This window comes from Leptinotarsa decemlineata, unplaced genomic scaffold (assembly GCF_025532065.1).
Source record: "Leptinotarsa decemlineata unplaced genomic scaffold, Ldec_3_MD MMD2_P_RNA_scaffold_1, whole genome shotgun sequence".
In the NCBI taxonomy this organism is placed as follows: Eukaryota; Metazoa; Arthropoda; class Insecta; order Coleoptera; family Chrysomelidae; genus Leptinotarsa; species Leptinotarsa decemlineata.
Genome location: NW_027412523.1, coordinates 3,931,677 through 3,955,771, shown reverse-complemented (window position 1 = coordinate 3,955,771; position 24,095 = coordinate 3,931,677). Strand labels below are relative to the sequence as shown.

Here is a 24,095-nt window from a genome sequence, read left to right as displayed (position 1 = left end):
CCAAACATAAACATTTGCATTTCATTTTACTATTCTCCTGAAATTGCCATTTATTTTTTGTAACGTTTCTTTTTTTCAAACGTGGTTGAGTGGAAAAATAGCGGTTTGCTAAACTTTTTTTGGCCTGAATTGGATGATCCGGACAACAACGACATATGGTTCCGCTTAATGAAATACCCTATATAATATGATGAAGTAACTAATATTTAACACGTTGCCTGCCGTAGCGTAGAAACCGATTTGTTATGTTGATGCCAAAATGGGTTTTACCACATAGTCAAAAATTTCACCGTTCAGACCAATGGTGCACCAATTTCTTTCATAAGTGATTCCCATCAACAATTTTTTTTGGGTGTCTCTATCACATAGACCAAGCTGGCGAATTTCAATACGCGACATACAAAGTACTACGCCAACACGGTCACCATTTGGCTCAGAACATATAGTTGTAAATTATCCCCTGACAAAATAACTCGGCCGACGCTGATCTTCTTCGATCCACTGCGACTTGATCAAGGTCACGATCAGCCAAACTTGTTTCTTTGTCTCGATCTTACAGAAATGCCGCTTTTGTTCGAAAATTGTTCCGCCGGCTTCCAGAAACTTCCATCGAGATATATAAGCAATACCACGACAAACGGGAGGGCAGTCTAGCATGGAAAGTGCAGTGCGGAGTTAGAGAATAAGAGGGTGAGCGTTAGTATGAAGCTGAAGAGTCTGAGAGAGACAATATAACACAGAGTTTCTGTGTTATATTGTCAGTGTAGTAGTGAAAGAAAGTATGGGGAATGTTCTTCCTGACGTCCTCCTGAAGTCAAGAAGTTTTCATAAAGGAGCTCTGAAACAACGCATTTTAAACTTATCATTTCAACCTTTTTTTTTAAATTATTTAAATACCTAAAAAAGAGGAATGAAATAATGCATTCAACATTTAAAGGGATTCCTTTCTATTTCACCATTTGGCAACATCGGTTATAGCTAATAAAGGACAATGAATCTGTTACCTGTATGAGACAAACAAAGATGACATATTTCAGAGGCGTGCTGTTCTGTTTACTTACGTTCCGAGTTCCGAGGCATTCTGTGACACATGACATTTTGTGCACCTAACCTATCTTCCTCTATATAAATACAACAAGCCACAAAACAACTGTTGTTTATGTGGCTTGTCGAGGTGGTATTGAACTATAATTTATATTTTGCCTTAATTGTTGATTTATAAAGATAATTTTCCTTTTTTAAAGTAGAATATCTAGGCACTTAGATTTCAATAACCTTCAATTTTTTTTGCAGATACAAAAAGTGAACCCCAGTATATGTTGATGAATACATGGCACACAGAGCAATAAACTAAAATGGCAGCCAACGTGTTGAAGATCTACTCAGCTTAACTTGGTCAAATTAACATTTCACAAATTCACCAATGCCCAGTGCGTCATAAGTTCACATAAAACAAGTCTAGCGAGAACCGATGTTCATTGTCTAGGTAGTAGGTTTCTCTGAGATAATGCTAGGTTAGATAGGTAGTCCAGCATTTTAGAAACCTCATTTTTGAAGAAGTTGAAGTGTCTACAACTTTCTTGTACCAAATAGTTTCTCATGTTGTTGATTAGTCACCTTTGCTATCATATCAAGGTTATTTTGCTAAAACATCATCTGCAAAATGGCTGAAAACAAATTATTCACAGCATTCAGCCTGGATACTATTATTTTGATTTTTGCCACATTAACCCTTCAGAAAAACTGTTACCACGTCATTCAACATTAAATTTTACTCAATTACGTCACCACAAGCACAATTTATCGTTGAAAATGCCTTCTATCAATCCTCAAGGTATACATTTTTGGTCAGAGAAAAATTACACTGTCTCGCCAATGTTCAGGTATCTGTTTATAAAGAGTAGACTAAACAAAGTGTGCTGTCAACAAATCAATATATTGTATAAATAATAATTTTTGTTTGAAGGTGATTGACAATGTTTCGTGATGAATTTCACTAGTTCGGACTTCCATTGTCTATTATATAAAATGATTTGAAATCCCTGAAACAAGTAAAAAAGAATAATTAAAAAAGAATAGTTGAAAATAACAATTATATTAAGCAACAATAAACCTGAAATGAAATGATAGTAAAATAACCTACAAGTAAAAATATAATAATTGAATAAATAAAAATCAAAGGAATGCAAAAAGAAATTAATAAAAATAAAAATAAAAAGGTGTAGAGATTCCAAGTCACGTTAGTTCACGACGTTTCGATTGTTGGTATCTACAATCGTCTTCGGGTGATGACTGGACTGATTCCTCCGAGAGATGACTATTTTATAGGTCGTTGAAATACTTTCACTTTCACTACTTTCCATTTTCCGCTTCACTGATTCCATGAGAGATGACCGATTTGGCGGGAGTTGGTCATTTCTCGTTTGATGATGGGTTTCCATATGTTTCGTATATCTACGCTGGCCTGGCTGAATACGTTGTTGGACAACATGTATGCGGCTTCCTTAAATTTTCTCCTGAACCAATGTTCCTCTCTGTGCAAGATCTCAGCTTGGGACCACTCGATGTTGTGTTGATGAGTCCAAACATGGTCTGGTCCTGTCCTGTCCATGGTCCTGTCCAGCAAATCAGGAATAGCAGACCATGTTTGGACTCATCAACACAACATCGAGTGGTCCCAAGCTGAGATCTTGCACAGAGAGGAACATTGGTTCAGGAGAAAATTTAAGGAAGCCGCATACATGTTGTCCAACAACGTATTCAGCCAGGCCAGCGTAGATATACGAAACATATGGAAACCCATCATCAAACGAGAAATGACCAACTCCCGCCAAATCGGTCATCTCTCATGGAATCAGTGAAGCGGAAAATGGAAAGTAGTGAAAGTGAAAGTATTTCAACGACCTATAAAATAGTCATCTCTCGGAGGAATCAGTCCAGTCATCACCCGAAGACGATTGTAGATACCAACAATCGAAACGTCGTGAACTAACGTGACTTGGAATCTCTACACCTTTTTATTTTTATTTTTTTATTAATTTCTTTTTGCATTCCTTTGATTTTTATTTATTCAATTATTATATTTTTACTTGTAGGTTATTTTACTATCATTTCATTTCAGGTTTATTGTTGCTTAATATAATTGTTATTTTCAACTATTCTTTTTTAATTATTCTTTTTTACTTGTTTCAGGGATTTCAAATCATTTTATATAATAGACAATGGAAGTCCGAACTAGTGAAATAAATAATAATTGTTTGGCTGGTTACAATGAATTACTAAGGAATACCAACGTTGAAGCTAAATATATCCGAAAAATAATCAGATAACTGTGAACAAAAACATTGTATTCAAAGTAATTGATGAGTTATGTTGTCATAATAATAGATCACATAGTACTTTTCAAATTCTCGAGATCATGGGAAATTTGATTCGATACGGCAACATTGCTTGCATCGCTCGGCTAACGAATAGAAAACGTGGGAACCCTCATCGAAGAAGGAGACCCACGCGCTGTGCTACTGAGAGAGAGACACTACGGAGAAAGGCCAGAGAAACACTTGAAACTTGGAATTCTGTCTGCAGTTTCGCTTCATTTGGCGAAACTTGGAGAGTGCGACTTCTGACTTTTGAATGGTTATGAAACGGACTGAAGTTATAGAGAATTACGTTTTCAACAGTAGCTCTAGCACGTCGCAACAACTAAATGGTCTATGAAAGTGTACTGCTGAGGCACAGTAGTGGTTATCGGAAAATATTGAACCTAAAAACAAACTATTCACAACTTGGTAACTACCACTTTATGAATTGATTGATAATTTATATCGGTGAAACATGTATGACACTAAAGTACACTTCTTCTACATCATCTGCTATCGAAAGAGATGGATCAGAGAATATGCATCTTATTTTGTGTAAAAAACGGTATTAACTCTTTCAAGTACCCTAGTGCAAGATTTGAACCTTATTGTAATAACCCTTACTGTTGTATGAAATATAATTCAGACAAGATAGGTAAGCTACCTGTTTCATTATTTCAATTCATAAGTTTATATTTCATTCATAATCTGTGAAAATAAACCCTGTGCAAAATTTGTCCTACTATACAACAAAACACATATTTTCTTACAGAAATTGAAAAATCCACTACCTGTCAACATGGGCGTGCCTCAGGGGACGGTGCTGGGTCCTATCTTATTTTTGATCTATATCAACAATTCTTATGAACTTCATAATATCAATGGCAGAATAATATCTTACGCAGACGATACAGAACTTTTATTTGAAAGCGATTCCTGGGATGAAGTCTATGAGAGAGCCTGAAACAGGGCTCAAATATGTACTCTCCTGGTTGAATATGAGCCTCCTAAGTGTGAATGTGGGAAAAACTAGGACCAACACTTAAATAACAGTCTCACTGTTCTTAAGCCGAACCCTAACGCAGTGTTTAGGTCTTATAGTTAAAAAAGTTGACAACATGAAGTACTTGGGTGTATATGTGGACCAACACCTGCGATGGAAAGAACACATTGATAACACAGTTAAGAGACTCAATGAGTTAGTTTATGAATTCTATCAAATCGGAAATCTGAATAATAAAAAGCTTTTACTTACGATTTACAACTCACTCCCTAAATCTTTATTGAGGTACTGTATCATTATATGGGGTGGTCTTAGTTAAAACATTATTAAACGGTCTGGAGGTTATGCAAAATACCATGATAAAAATACTTTTTAAGAAAAATAGAAGGTACTCAACTGAAGACCTTTACAAAAAAAACTGGGTTATATCATACTTTGGACCAAAATTGTTAAACCTAGTCCCTTTAGAAATCAGAGTCATTCCTTATAAACGTAAAAATAAATCAAAACTGAAAGAATATGTGAACCAAAATTATAACAAACTTTCTACTCACCACTCATTAAGTAAATAATCAATGTAACCCAGGTTAATGACTACAACACAAGCATTGCTTAGGTAGCTCAGCCTGGACTCACAATTTCCAGTTTTAGTTAGTTCTTTCCTTTTTTTGTTTTTCTTCTAGTTTGTCATATTGTAGATTATGCTTACCTGAATAAAATTTACTTTACTTACTATATTTTTTGAGAATAATGTAAATTCACTTTATTTTTTCAACAGACAGTGTAAATCTGCAAACTATACTGCTACTGAACGACTGTTCACTAGTATTTTGATAATTTTGAAAGTGGGTTAGTTCCTTTTTGGTAGCAGTGTAAAAATTTTCAATCATTCATTGTTTACTGTACAACTAAATTCAATTTTAATGTTGTAGATAACCGTTTGGGTCTTCGTACAATGCAACATTGACATTGCAAGTTTTGAATAAATAAACGTGAGAACTTGAAGTGTATTCCTTAATGGAGGTACCACCCGCATCAGTACCCGCTTGAAGTCGTCACTCATACAAGGTGGACGTGAAAATATATGTGTAGCAACTACACGGTCGTTTCTAGAGGTATACTGTAGACACGATAATGAAACAAGATAGGTATTATCAGAAGGACTTTTACATTTTTCTTTCATAACTTTCGTAAGTGATCTTTTAGGTGGACAGTTCCGAAACCTGAAGCAATGAATAAACTACAATTGAATATATCGCAGAAAATTAAAAGTAAAGTAACTCTTCAAACTTTCAAAACTTCAAAACAATTCTATCAAACTGTTATATGAAACATACTTTTTGGTAAAAATAATGTTCGAGTTTTACCATAAATTTACCTCTCTCAAAGCCATGGAATCATTGATGTTCTTCTAGACAGAAGCATCTCTAATTATTTCATGACTTGTTAATGTTCATCCTCATATTCAAATTGTTTACCGATTTACTACTTCTGATTCCTATGCCACAACTAACTTCCCAAATGAAACAGGTCCTACGACATTGATACTTCCACTCCGTTTTTTTTTCTACTTCGGAATAGCAGACTGTAGTGATGGTTCAGGGCTCTTTCTTTTCTTCAGTACTTCATTATTATTCATCTAGTTATTTTCTTTTCTTTGTCAGGACGGTCTTGGAGAGTTTACTAACGGCTTCCCAATTTTTTATACTTTTGAGCATCTTCCCTATCATGTTTTATGGTGTTAATTCTCCTGTCATTTTTTCTCTGTTCTTCCCAACGTATACATTCAAAGATTGTATGTTCTACTGTATCTATCATTCCGCAATACTTGCACTCTTCTGTGTCACTCGCTTTAAACCTGAACAGATACGCCTGAAAACACCCATGCCCCGTTAGTACTTGTGTGAGAAAGTAATTCACTTCTCTCCATTTTCTGTTCATCCATGGTTCTATGTCTCTTATCAGTCTTCTTGTCCAGTTGGCCTTTCCATCGTCTATCTCCCAAGATTGTTGCCATTTTTCCATAATGTGTAACCTTGCTAACCCTTTTGACACGTTGTTTTGTACCTTTGTTCTCTCTTCCGCCATCAGATCTATTGGAGGGGTTCTTGCAATCATCAGCAGAGCTTAAGTTGATGTTGTTTATATGCACACACTATTTTTATGGCTGCTTTCCGTTGAACACTAAGTAGTATATTCCTGTATACCCTTTTCCCATGGCTCTTTTCCAAATCGTTGCGCCATATAGTATGATCGACTGGGCGACTGAGCATAGAATTCTTCTGCTACCTTTTCGAGGACCCCCAACGTTGGGAATTATCCTGCTTATGTTGCTTATGGCTTTTCCCGCTTCTACTGCTATTTTTCTAACTTGACCTCCCATTATCATATTTCGATCCATGTGGATTCCCAGGTATTCCCAGCTACGGATGTTCTTTTCCTCCAATTCAATTGTAATACTTTTCAGTTTTCTGCCTGCTGCCAGCAGTACTACCTCTGAATTTTGTCGGGCAAGCTTGAGTTGTTTAGCTGTCATCCACTCGGCTATATCCTTCACAGTTCTATTGGAAGTTCTTATCAGACTATCCTCATTTTTCCTCACCACCACTACGGCTAGGTCATCTGCGTAGCCTATTAGGTTAACTTCCCTAGGGACCTTCAGATTCAGTACGCCATCATAGTATATGTTCCACAATGTGGAACCAATTACGGAGCCTTGTGGAACACCACAGGTCCTACTATTAACTCCCTCTCTTCAAGGTAGCTGGCAATCATATTGTACAGGTATGCATGTATATCTCTTCTTTTGATTTCGTTCAAGATCCCTTCCCATGGCGCGGAGTTGAAAGCGTTTCGTAAATCCAACGTTATATGGCGCAACGTTTGCTTGGTCTGCGATGTTTTGTACCTTCGCCAGTGCATCTGTTGTTGACCTACCTTTTCGGAAACCCAACTGAGTTTCATTTAGATCTTCTTTATTTTCAATTAGGTTAGGTTCTGTTAGGTTAGGTTCTTTTCGCCAAGTTCGTTTAGTTTTTCTGAACATAGACATACCATTTCAAAGCTGATAACACGGAGCTACTTCATATATAATTATTTTCTTTCATCCAAAGTTCATTCTAGTACCTAATGAGCTAGCTGGGGGCAGCTCAAGGCCAAGTCAATAGCCTTTCATACCATAGAACATTAAGTACATTTTTCTGGCCGAATTAAAGAAATGTGTTTCACAGAATCTCTAACAGTTCCCTGCAGTTTGTTGAATTAGAGTCGTCCAAATCTCCTAGTTCTTATGTTAGCTCAGGTCTGCCACAAGGTTCTAACTTAGGTCCCTTGTTATTATGTCAAACCATAAATATTCCAACTGAATTTTTTTCTGACGATTTAAAATTTTACAGCAACATTGAATCTGTTTCAGACTGCCAATATTTGCAATATTGAGTTGGTTTATAATATATGCTAGGGGAAAACATTGTATTTGAACATTCAAAAATACAACACTATATCTTATAGTCACAAAAACAACAACTTGTCCCATAATTACACTAACTAACAATGCGAAGAAATAAGAGAATTAGGCGTTATATTAGACAACGCATGTAATGTAATTTTTTTACAGAAACTCTAGAAGCTTTAATAACAGCAACTCATTATTCAAATGACAAGATCAGAACCTGATTTTCTGACAAAAATGTAGGAGATATCATTTAGTAATTGTTTGTATTATACACACCTACTACATCTTGTACAACATTTTGTCAATATAATCAATTATTATTGAAACATCGAGTCGTTATAGAGAAAGTTTTTGAAATTTTTCAGTTTCAAATCAGATGATATTCATCCGAATACAGGAACTAACAAAACTAGAGCAATACTAAACACAAAATTCCTGTTCAATTTAATACAATCAAGATTTTCTCTTTGAATATTGTAAATTTCAACTAGGCCGCCCAGACTTCTAAATAACGATTATGGTCGTAGAAAAATAACGTCTTGCTCCCTTGAAAACATGCATAGACATAGACTAAACCCTTCGTGAATGTTGGAGCGTCATGAAAACATCTAATTAATTTCGAATTAATATGCCGTAAGAATAAATGAAGTTGTGGAAGTGAAAATCAGATTAGGATAGAAGCAGAACAAAGATTTTGGGAATCATTTGGTTTGAATCTGCAAGCAGATAAATCAAATAATGTAATACAAAGCTTATTAACTTTGTTCTCCTATTTCATTATGCAGATTTTCATCTCCCCAATCGAATTAGTTCATTTCATAGGTTATATAAAAATTCAAATGACACAGTGTTGGAAAATGAGCAGAGTAGATAATCGATACTGGATGTTTACGAGGGCCGCCATCCGTGCTTTCCGCCGTCCTCTTCTCCCTTAAAAATATTCGCTGGAGTCTGATTTCAAACGAATGCTTTCAGTTGTGAGATCTAGCATTTGTAAAATTCAAAAATACCACACCGAAAATTTTGTCGTGTTGAAAAGGACGTTACAAGTTCATTTTATTGTGTAATTTTCACTGGACGAATGGTCAAACAGCCCAAAACCGGTCTGCAAATCTATGTATGAAAATCTATTGTGGCAGTTTTCTCGCCAACAGCATATGCAGAAATAACTTCAGTGAAGAATGCTGCACTGACACCTGTCGGATATAATCCAATGTTCTTCGCGGTATTAGCCAGGGAAGTAGTTGTTTTGTGATGGAAGTCAATCCATTAAGCTACAGTGTAGGGAGTTGAGGCTGGCCTGAACGAATTGTTTCTTTGGATGATTTGGTTTGAATTTCAAGTTTTGTTTGCTTCTTTAGGGGGCTGAGAATTTTCCAATGCATGCTCCTATATGCCATTCGATATTATCATAGAGTGGAATAATACTAGCAAAAATGCCAGCACATCAAAGAAAGCAACATAGTCGCCTCAAGCAAGTGCAATTATTATTCCACAAAGTCACTGAGACATTTCTACCCGCCCCATGAGGAAGCAGCTAACGAACCATTGAAATAGTTACTTGCGACAAACAACGTCAAAAGAGGCGACCGACGCTTATTGCGTTGAAGATAGTATTAATAGGCGTCGGACTAAGGGTACCTATTAATGTAAATTTTCCAATGACATATTATGTATGATGCGAAGATGAATGAAATTCGTGAATACTAAGTTTGTTTAAATATTTCATTTTGAGAAGGACGATTAATATTTGAAATAGTTTTTCATTTAGGATTGTTACCTTCTACAGATCTATAAAATAATCAGATTATTAAATTTAAAAATGAATACAAATGTAGAAAGGACAAAAAATTACTGTATTTGATAAACTAGCCTTTTGAAAAAAAAATCTAATTTGTCAGTAGCTTGAATTTATAAAATTTTGCATATGAAAATAAATATGTTTCAACTGGTGACGTTTTAAAGACATGCATTTTATTTTATTTTAATATTTTTACTATCGACGTATGGCTAGCATTAAATATAGTGGATGCCTGTCTACTCCATGTATGTGGGTTTTCCCCAAGCTCAAGCATCACATCTAATTTGAGTTCATCACTCATTGCATTGGCAGCTACTTTTTTATCTGCCCCACATGACCAAGCTCGCAAAACTGCTTTTCTATTTTGCTTATTGTTCCTGGAGATATGGGTGGTGAATTAGGAAGTTTCTTATGAAATAGGCGAGCTACTTCCTGTTGTGTTCGGGTTTTATCTCCGTAACCAATCATTTGTAAAACTGTTATTTTATGAATTTCTGTTAATCTAACCATTTGTCAGACTTGAAGTTAACGAACTTAAAATACTGACAAATAATGTTGTAACATGCCAAACAAGTTGACAAGGCGTTTTACACTAACGTTGCCACGGAAATTATTTACAGTTTTTTAATGGATACCATCTAAAAAGAACATTGCTATGGTTTCTGCTTACTTTCTTATTATCAATACCTCAACATGAAATAAGTTTTGAGTATATTGTACTAAGTTTTGAGTGTAAAAAAATCTAATGCAAATTTACTTCAAAGTTCAAGCCAGTCTCGATATACCTACACAGTAGGTTTAATGGACTAACGCCTATCAGAAAACAACTATTCCCATGGCTCTACAGAGAAATCTCAATGACTTTTTCTGCAGAATAAAAATCGACTCGAGTCGAGTTTGATTACTTACCCCCCAGAAAGGGATCCCATATCTTAGATGTGATTCTGCTAATGAATAATAGACAGTTTCAGCTGCAGTTAGTCCTAGTTCGTTAGAGGTTATTTCTACAGCATAACATCCAGATGAAATTTTTGTTGAGAGATAGTATTTGGTCCGCAAATTTCAACTTATTATCAATTAATAACCCAAGAAATTTGTTGTATGACGTGTTCTCAATCACATTCGAAGCTAGAGGATTATTATCAAGAATGCAATTAAAAGATAAAACGGTGGTTTCTGAGACATTGAAAGCTAATAAATTTGCCTTACATCAATCTGAGAGTTTGGAAATATCAGAGCAGATAGCATTCTATAGATCATTTGTGTTGGTATTGCGCCGTAATATTGTAGTATCGTCGGCGAATAAAGTAAATTTACCCTCAATATTAATGGTAGTCAAGTCATTGATATAGAGTAGAAATAGGGTAGGTCCCAGTACTGAGCCTTGTGGTACTCCGTTATGTCAGAAACATCAGATACCGTGGTATATTTAATCCTTTGACTTCTACCCGATAGATAAGATGCAAACCATTTATGAGTAATACCCTCAATTGCAGAGAGATAAAGTTTCCTGAGCAGATATACCTACTATTGTAGTCCCTCTCATTTCTGGACAGACTATAGCTATTTTCAATTCACTAGTTCGGACTTCTATTGTCTACTATATAAAATTATTTGAAATCCCTGAAACAACTAAAAAAAAAAGAATTGAAAATGAATAGCTGAAAATAACAATTATATTAACCAAAATAAACCTGAAATGAAATAATAGTGAAATAAAATACAAGTAAAAATAGAACAATAGAATAAATAAAAATGAAGAAATGAACAAAGAAAATAAAAATAAAAAGTGGAGAGACTCCAAGTCACGTTAGTTCACGACGTTTCGATTGTTAGTATCTACAATCGTCTTCGGGTGATGACTGGACTGATTCCTCCGAGAGACGACTATTTATAGGTCGTTTCGCTTTCCATTTTCCGCTTCACTGGTGATTGAAATTGATGGAAGGTCTCACGCTGTTGATGTGTTTCAAGAAGGCATCTAGTTCAGTATTCCCATGGTTCCATATTATGAAGGTATCTCAACATATCTCAACCAGACTCGAGGTTTCTTGTGGGCTTCTTCCATGGCCAGAGTTTCAAACCACTTCATATATATGTTGGCTATGACTGGTGAAAGTGGTGATCCCATTGGCAGTCCCTCATCTTGTGTAAAGAATTCGTGCTTCCACCTTCCATCAATTTCACAATGGAGAAGGAAATCCACAACGAATTGCCATTCTTAGACGTTTTGGTGAAGAGGACTGACACTAAGTGGGAAACATCTGTATACCGAAAACCCACTCATACGGGACAGTATCTGAACCACGAATCCAACCACCGTCAATCGATTAAAAGAGGAATCATCAAGACTCTATTAGACCGTGCTTTTGGGCTTTGTAATACAAAAGAAGGGTTCGAGAAGGAACTAGACATCATCAAAAATGATCTTTAACGGAATGGCTACTCCAAAGCGATGGTAGAAAAGACTTTGGCTAGAAGACAGCAGGAGCCTCGCAAGGAAGAGAAGCCGTCACAACCAGTGCTTGCACTTCCCTACATCAGAGGATTATCGGAGAGGATAAGAAGAATTGGTTCCAAGTACAACATCAGAACCTGTTTCAGATCCGGTAACACTATCCGTAGCAGCCTCACGAAAACCAGGCCACCAAACGCGGACTGCGATTCCAAGAATTTCATTTATCGGATACCCTGTGAGTGCGGAAAATCCTATATTGGTGAAACTAAGAGGCCATTGAATGTTCGCATTGCCGAGCACAAGAAACACACACAGCGAGGGGAAACCAGCAAATCAGGAATAGCAGACCATGTTTGGACCCATCAACACAATATCGAGTGGTCCCAAGCTGAGATCTTGCACAGAGAGGAACATTGGTTTAGGAGAAAATTCAAGGAAGCCGCATACAGGTTGTCCAACAACGTATTCAGCCAAGCCAGCGTAGACATACGCAACATATGGAAACCCATCATCAAGCGAAAAATGGCCAACTCCCGCCAAAACGGTCATCTCCCACGGAACCAGTGAAGCGGAAATTGGAAAGCGGGGATAAGTGAAAGTGTGAAAGTACTCGAACGACCTATAAATAGTCATCTCTCGGAGGAATCAGTCCAGTCATCACCCGAAGACAACTGTAGATACTAACAATCGAAACGTCGTGAACTAACATGACTTGGAATCTCTCCACTTTTCATTTTTATTTTCTTTCTTCAATTCTTCATTTTTATTTATTCAAATGTTCTATTATCACTTGTATTTTATTTCACTATTATTTCATTTCAGGTTTATTTTGGTTAATATAATTGTTATTTTCAGCAATTCATTTTCAATTCTTCTTTTTTAGTTGTTTCAGGGATTTCAAATAATTTTATATAGTACCCAATGGAAGTCCGAACTAGTGAAATTCATCATGAAACATTGTCAATCACCTTCAAACAAATACAGCTACTTTTATTGTGTCCTCAAACTCGAAAACACTATAACGTTGACTGTGACATCGAAACTGAATTGATCAATAATAATATTATATTAAATAACGCCTCAAAACGAACCAACACGGACAATTTCCAATGCAAAACCGCTCCACTCACTAAATCAATCCGGCGGACCGTAACACGTCATTACGTGTTTCGATTTCACTTCTGCGGTTATTTAACAATTAAAATGGTACTTTACTCACGACCCTTTGATGTGCGCCGTTATCAGACGCGATTCGATGGACCTCAAAACGTGTAAAAGCGTTATTATGTTATACATCGTTTCGCACATAACACACACATACAAAACTTCCCCTGCATTCGCATTCGATAATTCAAAGGTACATCAATCAATTAGTCGAGTCGCTTATTGCTCGTATAATTAACAGATTCGATAATTGATAGGACGAAACAGACGGCGGCTGATCGATAAAATTAGTTGTTACTAATTTTAATTGCGAGAGTGTGTTCCGGCCGTTGAACTAGCTGATTGAACATTGAATATTCTAATTCCGTTCAGCCTAATTTTCGATAGCAATATCATTGAGGTGGGTATGAAGAATTTTGAAAGAATGGAGACTTTGGAAAATGAAATTAACATTTTAGGATATTTCTATGCTTATCCTCATGCATCAGTATCTAGTGCTGCAGTTGATTTGGGAATATCGCAAATTTCTATATGGAGAATTTTACAAAAACATAATATGCACGATTATAAATTAATTAGGTTGCAAGCTTTGCATAGAGATGATCCACCAAAACGGATAGAATTTTGCGAAATGGCACTAACATGGACGTACAAAGATCCAAACTTTAAAAAAAAATTATTTGACCTGATAAATGACAATTTTGTGAGCGAATATTCAATTGTCGAAATAACCACTTCTGAGCAAAGGGAATTCCAACAAAAAATTCAGTTTTAATGTTTTTTGTATGCTCATGGATGATAAAGTTTCTATTTGCGTTTATGAAGAAAAGTTGAATTCTGAAAAATATTTAGATATTCTGAGATCGACTGTGAGTGATTTTCTGGATAATTTGGCCCTGAACTTGTCTCGGAATTGTTGGTATAAGTTGAATGGAGCTCCTGGACATTGCACACGTGAAGTGAGTAGGGAACTAACCGATATGTTCGAAGATCGGTGGATACATCGTTTGGGACCTTAGATTTGACCGCTTCGATCACCGGATCTGACTCCCCTAGATTTCCACCTCTGGGGAAAAATCATAGAAAAAGGTATATAGAACACCTATCGACACGAAACAGGAACTGAAAGATCAGGTTAGATGTGTCTTCGAGATAATCAAGCCGTCGGAAATCCGCAGAGCCACGACTGATCACGTAATAACATCAATCCATCAATGTTTACAAATAAATGGTCAACATTTCAAGCATCTGAGCTACTGAATTTTTGTCATATCAGTATCAAATGTCAAATAATTGCGAAGCTAGTTTCACAATATTATCTCTTGTTTTCTAGTAAAGAATTATTTTTGTTATCAATTCAATTTTGAAAAGTGTTAGTTCTTGTGTCAAATCAGTAATGTTTGTCATACACCCACTATGAAATTTCATTCATGTATTCTATTAAACTTTTCTGAACTAATGTAAAGTAATTATTCATTATTCGATATGTTCAATAATACACTCTCCCCGAATTTTGTTGTATTAGAAATGTTATATTTGTATAGAAGAATTAATATCTCATAAATGGTCAGAGATAGGTATAGGACATAGTTGAATAAAGTTGACTGAATTCGAAAATTGAGTAATATACAGGGTGTTCCATTTGAAAAAAAAATAGTTATGGTTGTTTATCGAAGATACAAATTGATACGTATTTTTCAGAGACTCTGTATAAAATAAGATTTGGGTTCCATTCTGAAATAACAACCACCATATCTTATCTCAATGTTGCCAGAAGTAGAGTTTCATGTATCACTTAATTCATGCGATATTAAATAATAAAAATACCATGTTTTCGCCAAAAAAAAATTACAAAATAATTAATATTTTAAAAACGATGAGAGATAAGTATAGAACATGTTCAACAAAAGTAATATGGATTTTGATGCAGAATTCAAAAATGATATAATATATAGAGTGTTCCATTTGAAATTCCCAAGTTGATGTCTGTTACATGTAGATGTGGCAACATTGCGATCATGAAAATATTTTCAAAGAATAGATCACAACCACTCACATCGGTAACCAAAATTTAAAACTCTCATCTTTTTTTATTTTCTAGATACGTCCAATAGACCATTGAATATGGAATACCCTGTATATTCTTCTGTCAAGTTTGAAGACGCAGCGTTGTTTAGTATTCGTTTGGCAGCCAGCAATAGCGGCTGAATTTGTGAATATGGAGAAAATTGGTCATCGTTATGTGATATAATTCTCTTATTTCAAAAGCCTCAGCCTATGGACTAACAAGGTCTGACCTTTCAACGTGTGATTCCTAGCACGGGTAGAGAGGTAGAGGTAGAGAGTCAAGAAGTGTTTTCCTAAAAAAACTATTCTCTGACAAAATGGTTTAGACTTTCGCGGCTGAGGATTTTAGTGTCACTGTTTTTCGAGTTTGAAAGCCGTGGATTTTTGGAATTTATTCCTGACGTTTCGCTGGCGCGACTGTCTAGCTTCTTCAGAGATTTAACCATCATGACTTGCTGTCTGATGACCAATCTCTCACGGAAATATTCCCTTTTCAATCACAATAAATCTACTACGACTAAGATTGAATTAATAAACCGCATGAATGTTCATATGAATCGTCATCCTGAAAAGAGCAGAACTATCTCTTCCTCTTACATTACGTCGTACTATCATGCAAGAAATGAGTGATTTGTCTTGTAAAGTTAGCCAAAATGATGCTGATGAGGATATAAGGCAAGTGTCTTATCCAGACACTTCGAAGTACACCATCGAACATGATGGTGTTTCATGAAAGTATAAACCATCTTGAATCACTTGAATCATTGGTGAAAACGTATAAAATTCCGTTCAACAGTTTTTGAGTTTATACGACGAAGTAATAATATATAAAGGTAATATAATTCAGAATTCAATCGTACATATCGGAGGTATTCAACATTTCCTAACTGTAAAAATAAATATAACTGGTTGATATACTCACTTGAGATTAGGTTTGGCCTTGTTGATGATGACTTCACAAACAGGACAGTAACTGTTATCCTGGAGGAACTTGATGATACAACTCCTGCAGACTGAAAAAAAATAGCACATTCAAAAAGAAATTGTGAAATTAAAAAACAACTGGTGAATATGCTCTTTGCAACAAAAAAGTCTATCATTATCAATGAAGATAATAGCAAATCCTAGTAAAGAATCTCTGGTCATCAAAACTGCAGTGGAGGAACAAATCTTACTGACATTCTGGATGTTACAATCTTATTAGAGTCTTTTCGAGTACTGGAGCAGCTGGGACATTCCATCGCGTAGATGCTTATTCTAAACAGTGCTTCCCTAACGACAAGAAGGTCATGTACCTCATCCATGAACCAGAATGGGTACAGATGAATGCTGGAATCTGTACTGCAGTTCATCACCCTCCTTGTACAGTTAAATGACATTGTAACAAAGGTCAATACTAGAAGCATGTAGCTTTTCAAGAGTCATCGAGAAAGTTCAGCGCTAGCGAAAAAGATATTGGCTCCTTCATTAGCGGAAAAACAAACTTTATTTGATTTCCTTATGACCTAGCACCCATATCAAGGTCATGTGATATTTCTCTGTCAGTTACATTGAAGAGTATTTGCAGTTTCAATCGGTTTAGACTCGCAAGTAAATATGACTTCAGAGTTTTCAGGACATATATTTTTGGACTACATAATATACTTTGCACATACGTGACTATTGCATGCATTTTTGGTTGAAAACTTGCGACGATGGGTTGTCCCTGAATATTTATCTTGCAACTTGTAACCTGTCGTTGATCTTCCAATTTAAAACCACTTCAAACTTCACCTCGAAGTGGGAGCCAAAAGGTATATTCGTTTCCATGTGACTCAAATGAGATTCTATTCTGAACCTTGAGGTAGTTTCACTTAGTTTGATATCAGCCTACCAGTAAAACATGGAAACATGTAAAAGCAACTCCTGAAAAATAACTAAGTTTATTTTTCTAGATTAACCAAGAGCTAGTTTCACAAAATACCGTCGAACAAGGGTTTTAACAGCTCCAGAAAAGACGTCACATATATTCCAATGTGCAGGGAAGAAATGGTATGTTTAGAGCTGCTGAGAGGAGCATCTAAGGAGAGCTTCTTATCCTTGCAGAATAATGCCCCTGTCCCCGTCTAGCAGGATTTTTGTCAGGCATGCGTGCTTACCTGATTTGAATCTGATAGAAAATTCATCAGATCCGTTTGAAATGATGATCAAAACTAGTCGAGGTTATCCAGGTTATCCAGATGGACATTAGTCCATCTGCCACAGAATAATGGGAGAGAAAATCTTAACAATTTAATCAAAACCATGTCATTATGATGATGTGATGCCTTGAGGGGGAGAGGAAGTATATCTAACATGGTTTTAATCAAAGTAATAATACTATACAATAATTCTTTCAACATCCACTGATTTGGTTTTACCAGAAACAGGCATTGGTTAAGATATAATTTTTCTTGTGTCTGTCAACAGATGTTTCAGGTACAGTCGAGCGTATTTATCTCGTGAATATGTAATATGAATGTGGTATTACCACTGCTCTTTGTACGATTGAAACATTGTAGTATGGACCTCTTTTGTATACTTACACGAATGCAAACACTCCGATATCGTCGTCGCGTCTATTAAATATCCTTTGCAGAGATAACATGTCAGATACGGGTTTATCTCAGTCAGCTTTATCTTCTCCGGTCTTTTTATCGGGTGCTCCATTCTGTTGATAACGCCTGTAAAAGAAGTACTTAACGTTAGTGAGTTCCATGTTTTTTTTTTCTTCACATTTTATTATTCTTAAGATAACAATGATGTATCTTTGGTTCGAGAAGTATTTTCCAAGTTTGTTAATAATATTCAATAATGGGAATTAAATGAACGATACGCTGCCTGAACTGAAATGAAAAGATAAAATAGATGGGCACTCATACGACCATCCACAATTTGATTTCAAATCAAGAACCACTGGCACAACGCTGTTTCAGCCTATTTGGCATAGTCAGTACCGAGCAAGCAATTTTTCATTGAAGACACAGGCACCTTGGAGATTCTCCTGTAGTACTTGTGTTTTGTCCTTGAAAAAAAAAACATAAGTGGAACCATCTAGTGGTGTGTCAACCAAGTTTGCTGAACCAATTTTTCACGTCGGCGTACTAAGTAAGATTGAAATTTTAAAGTATTACCAAAAAAGATAACGATCTGGTTCCTACGGAGAATGATGTAGAATGCGGAAAAACTATAAAAGACTTTCATCAATTTCAAGTTTAAATTTTAATTTTTCCCAAATTTTTTCCTGAATCGTGAAAGTTTGCCAATATGCGATTTTTTTTGGATATGTGTTATATGTGTTTTCAAAATACGAAGGAATCACAAAAAAATTAGTGGTCGCACCTCGAAAAATATTGCAAAATAACAGCTATGAATTTTTTCACAATTCGATTTTTTCTTGAACTCCTTGAAAATTATACATCTGCGTGTTCTCTATTTTTTACAATTTTTTTAAATATTTTTCATTTTTTTACACAAAAAGTGACACATGGTTGTGTTTGTTCTTCTGGCAGTATTTAAAAAAATTATGTCGTGAAAGTTCATTTATTTAAAACAAATTGTTTATTAAATAAATAAAGAAAATATGCATTGAATTTTTTTTCAGAATATCAAAGAGAAATAGAAATCATGATTTTAAAAAAAGGTTCCTTAATATTCATATTAAGTAGAAAATAAAAATGTTAATCAACAAATGCGGTTTTAAGCAATAATTTTTTTTCTAAGAAACGATTTTGTTTTTAAAAATCATAATATTCATCACTGATGAAAATCCCATCAAAAAAATTTCAAATATCTTGTATACATAACATTTGTTTATATAAATTTTTTAACAAATAGAGCTAAAAATTATGAAAAATAATTTTTATGTAACTTTAAATAATAAGAATACGAATAAATTTGAATATTACAAAAAAAAAATTATTGCTTTATTTGAATTTTTCGTTTTGTAACGTATTTGACTATTAGTAACTAAGTGGAAAATCAAATTTTTTTAATTTTACCAAGGGAAATCTTTTTTCAAGGCTTTCAAGAAAAGCTCCAAAAAGTGAAAAAAATTGAGGTTTTTAATTTAAAAATTATCAGGGTTTTTATGTAAATTAAAAACTTGTAAAAATAAGTTAATTACTAAAATATATCTAATAAAATAATCACAGGAAAATTTTTTTTCCATGGATTTTCGTTTATTCAAGTGTCTAGAAGGTATGTGAATATTTTCTCAATAATGATATTTAATGGGTGAGATAATTTTTATTTTATCAGTTCGGACTTCCATTGTCCATTATAATATAAATTGATTTGAAATCCCTGAAAAGATTAACCGAAAATAACAATTTTATCAAACAAAAACCTGTAAATCACAAAGAAGCAACCAAAAAAATTGAATTATTAGGTAATAAAAGCTGAAAATTCAAAAATATCATTAACAAAAAATGAAGAATAAAAATTAAAAGATTGGATTGGAATCGGGTGATCACCTGAAGAACATTGTGGATACTAACAATCGAAACGTCGTGACGTAACTTGGTTTGGAATCTGTTTATTTTTTAATTTCAATTTTTTGTTAATAATATTTTTTAATTTTTTTATTTTCAGCTAATTAATATTTTAAATTTTCATTTTTTTGGTTGTTTCTTGTTTTATTGTTCAACGGTCCGTATCGGACCCCCTTTTTTTTAATAAATTGTTTATGACTTTTGCAATTATTTTCGAGCCCCACTTGATATTTTTCAAAAAGTGTCTAGAGGTCATTCCGAATCGAATGAGACCTGGCCCATAATTTTCGATGCCCCTGGACAGAAGTTCCAAACAAAGGATCTTGTGACCCAGACCATTGAGGTCTCTTAGCGATTCAATTTTTATCTCCTCAATCGTCGCAAAACGCCGTCCTTTCATGTGTCTCTTCAATATTGGGAACAGGAAAAGTCACAGGGGGCCAAATCTGGTAAATACGGTGGCCGAGGCATGATTACGGTGTTGTTTTTGACCAAAAAATTATGAACAAGCAAAAACGAGTGAGCTGGAGAATTATCATGGGTCTGTTCCATGGGGACGATTGGACTTTGGTTTCGTTGTCAAATTTTAACAGACTGAGGAATTTTTCTAAAGTTCAAACAAAGAAAATGCAGTGAAAGGAAAAACCGGGCATTTCAACAATCGTCAAACGGAAATCTACTACGACAAAATCGTCTCAGCTGATCCCCAGAAACGAGTATGCAAATAGCTAGGCTAGCAGCAATAAAACAATAGGACATTTTAAAATTCCTGCGACGATCACAGGGTCTACATTCCTCTGGTGCCTCGAGCGATGCATCGGATGACGTAACAGTCACCGCACATACACACACACTCCCTTGTCACCGTTCGATATAAATGAAATTACGCCGATGATTACCATAATGACATCAGTTCAGTTACGTAGCTCCCACAGAAAGTTGTTATCAGTCACGACTGGTGAATATTACCGAAAGAAGGCACGTCTAGGTCGATATCTGCTATTATTATGAAGGAAGGTCGTTTTGCGGATTCCAGACATCAAAAAATTTGCAGATAATAGTAGTGATGATAATGATGTTTCTGGAAAACTGCACGTTTTCAAGGAAAGTATTCACCACAGGTTGAAATAGTGAATGAAGATTTCAGTATTAGTGAGTTTTCCATGTCTTTCATATTTTTCAAACAAATCATAGCGTTAGAACTTCTCTAGATTCGGAGAGATGTATATCAAGTTGACGAGACACTTTTCGAAATTTGCGAAACGAATGATTTCATAATTTGCCGCTATTTATTCGCTATTTAAAGTCTATCCAAATCCAAGATAGAGTAAAACAAAACAAAACCTAAGCATGATGTTCACGTGATCGCCCAGTGTCAGATGGAAAGGGCAGCGTTCATTGGTGAATTCGCCTTCTTGGTACGAGTTCGGTACCAGCACAGGGCCAAAACAAAATTGTCCTTCGCCTGCCTCCATACTACTGCGAGCTCAATCTCATCGAGTTAATATGGGCGGATGTGAAGAATTTTGTAGCTCAGCATAACACCACGTTCAAATTTGCAGATCTCAAAGTACTTTTTGATGAGGCTTTGAAAAGAGTCACAGCGGAGAAACCATATTAAACCATTACTCTCTCAAAACATCCGTGGGTGTAAATTGTTTGTCATCATCATATATTATATTACATATTATAAACAAGTTACACACGTCAAATTAATTTTTTTAGGCATTGAATCATCCCTGTTTTCATCCATTTTCAACAAAAATTGATAACTCCTTTCAAACATTCGTGGATAGATTAAAAAAATAAATTCACAAATGTTTTTTGGAAATGAATGAAAACAGGGATGGAGATTGATTTTTTGCCCGACAAAGTAATTTGACTTACGGAATTTGTTTCGTAAGTAATATATGTTAATGACAAAAAATTCACATCCACGAAAGTTTTGACAGAGTTACGAAATAATAAAAACAAGAGTGTGAGTTCATTTTCTGCCCTACAAAAAGTCTGACATATATGAGCTTTGATCAACTACATAGTTTACATAGAATTCTTCAGATAAAGTTTTCATCTACGAAAATTTTATTGAAATTGATTTGTGGCTGTTTTCTCACTGATTTTTTATTATTGAGTTTTCCAGATCTTTGACTACATCATTAGCATGTTCTAGTTACTCACGAATTACTTGCGAAGGAAAATATTATAATTTCCCGTCGTTTAAACAAATACATGGTGTCTTGCTTATTTGTCACCCCTGTTAAGCTAGCAGAACCACTTTGGAATTTTACATTTATTTTCATTATAATTTAAGGCTAATTTTGTATTCTGATGCCGATTTTTTTGCTTTTCGTTTAACGTAAATATCATATGTCCTGGACCAGCTTAACGTTAAGCTAGCAAAACCCACCCTTATAAAAAAACATTTAGTCAAATCGGATTCCAACATAATTTCAGGCTCACTTTAGGCACATCTTTTCCCTTATCGCCGATATCCAGGTGTTCTATTTTTTGAGTTTCCATTTTTTTGAGTAAATGTTGGGTTCTGCTGACTTAACCGTTAAGCTAGCAGACCCAAATCTAATTCCTTCACATGCGAGACATGTGTTTTTTAAAAAAAGGGGGAAAAAATATTTTCCTCCGCAACTAATTAGCGAATAAATAGCGGCAAATTATGAAATAATTCGTTTTGTAAATTTCGAAAAGTGTCTCGTCAAATTGATATACATGAATCTGACAACCATGGGCTATGTGATGAAATTGGTCGACACTTATAGACGACACTTGTTTTCATGAAAATGGACAAAAACGAATGAATATTTGTTTTTGAAAAGCAATACGCCGACGCAAATCAACGATGAGTTGGATTATGTGTATGGGGTCTGTGCATCATCATCAGATCTAGCCCCATGTGACGTCATTGTGTTCCCCCATCTGAAAATTGCACTCGAGGACAGATATTTTCGTGAAATGAATAGGCCATCACCTTGGTGAACAATTATTTTGCAGAGAAAACGCGAAGTAATATTTGGACAGGACAGTAATAAAGAAAAAAAATCTGAAAGAATGTCTTTGTTACGTCGGAAAAACGAACACAGGCCCCCACCTCAAAAACACAGAAGAAAACAAAGAAAAAAGGGAGTAGAATTCACTTCAGGTTTTGGGTAATATGTTATTGCTGAGTACTCTAGTTGAAATTACAAAAACATTGTATCGTGGTCTCCGAATTCAAAAAATGAGTAGAAACTGTTATAGTCGAAGTTATCTTTATTGTGAACACTTAAAGCTATCGGCGCCCTCAAAGGCCTAAAAAACCAATACAAAGAGATAAAGCCGCAGCAAGCTAGTCCATGTGGACTGAAGAATTGGCGGTTCGTATTGGATGACTTTTACTAACCGAGTTTTATGATTGGCTGAAGAGTCATAAAATTAATTGAAGTCATGTTACAGTGACGAGTAGAATGCGAGCCGTCGTATTGTCAATGTTCAGTTCAGCAACTTCAGTTCAGGAATTTCACCAGCATTTTTACAGAACGCCAACCACCCGACCCAGCACTTTCACTATATAAAAAAGAAATTGACATCTCATCGGCAATAATTCATTTGATTTCGCTGCAACCCGGTCACGACCAGAAGATTTATCCGAAATAAGGCACGCCTAGGTCTGTACCAACCACTCGGCCCGATGCGAAGGCCGTCTACCCAATTCCAGGCATGACTGTAATTTCCCAACGGTAAATGTAAGTAATAGGTTGGTATTAACTTTGATAGCGCTATTTGTGGAAATGAATGTTCATTATGATGGGTAGGGTGATTTTATGGAACATAAACATTCCAAATTCATTATTCCATATTCAATAAGTGAATAGTTTCAGGTGGAAAGCACTCAATTGGTTTTCAGAGCAGATGTTAATCCCACCGAAATGATTATAGCGGGTCATCCAACAGGGACTTGAGTGTGACAATATTCTTTTTGCAGAACAATTACTAAGTGTTTACTATGCCATAGCTTATTGTCATATCTCATACAATGTATTGCTTTGGGGGAATGCAGTCGATGCTTCTAGAGTATTTATATTGCAAAAAAAAAATTACGACTCATATACAATCTTCCACATAATGAAACATGTAAAAATCACTTTAGAAAGAGTAGAATTCTTACACTTCCACCAGTACCCTATTAGAAACGGTAACCTCCTCAAGATCCCAAAACATACCAGCTCGTTGTAGGAGAAATATCCAAATTTTACTGGCATCAAATTTTATAATTGTCTTCCTATC

General features: G+C 35.3%; 1 protein-coding gene across 2 annotated transcripts in view; it reads right to left on the bottom strand.

Annotated features, from left to right (window-relative positions):
• The window catches only part of LOC111507811 (uncharacterized), a 198,019-nt gene that overhangs the window by 123,544 nt on the left and 50,380 nt on the right, over window positions 1–24,095 (bottom strand). For both annotated transcript variants that reach the window (XM_074180093.1, XM_074180117.1), the window contains exons 2-3: window positions 17,871–18,008; window positions 16,229–16,319 (exon numbers count right to left, since the gene is read on the bottom strand). In XM_074180093.1, the coding sequence (XP_074036194.1) occupies window positions 16,229–16,319; window positions 17,871–17,994 (215 nt within the window). In that variant the 5' untranslated portion in view covers window positions 17,995–18,008. The remainder of the gene's footprint in view (window positions 1–16,228; window positions 16,320–17,870; window positions 18,009–24,095) is intronic.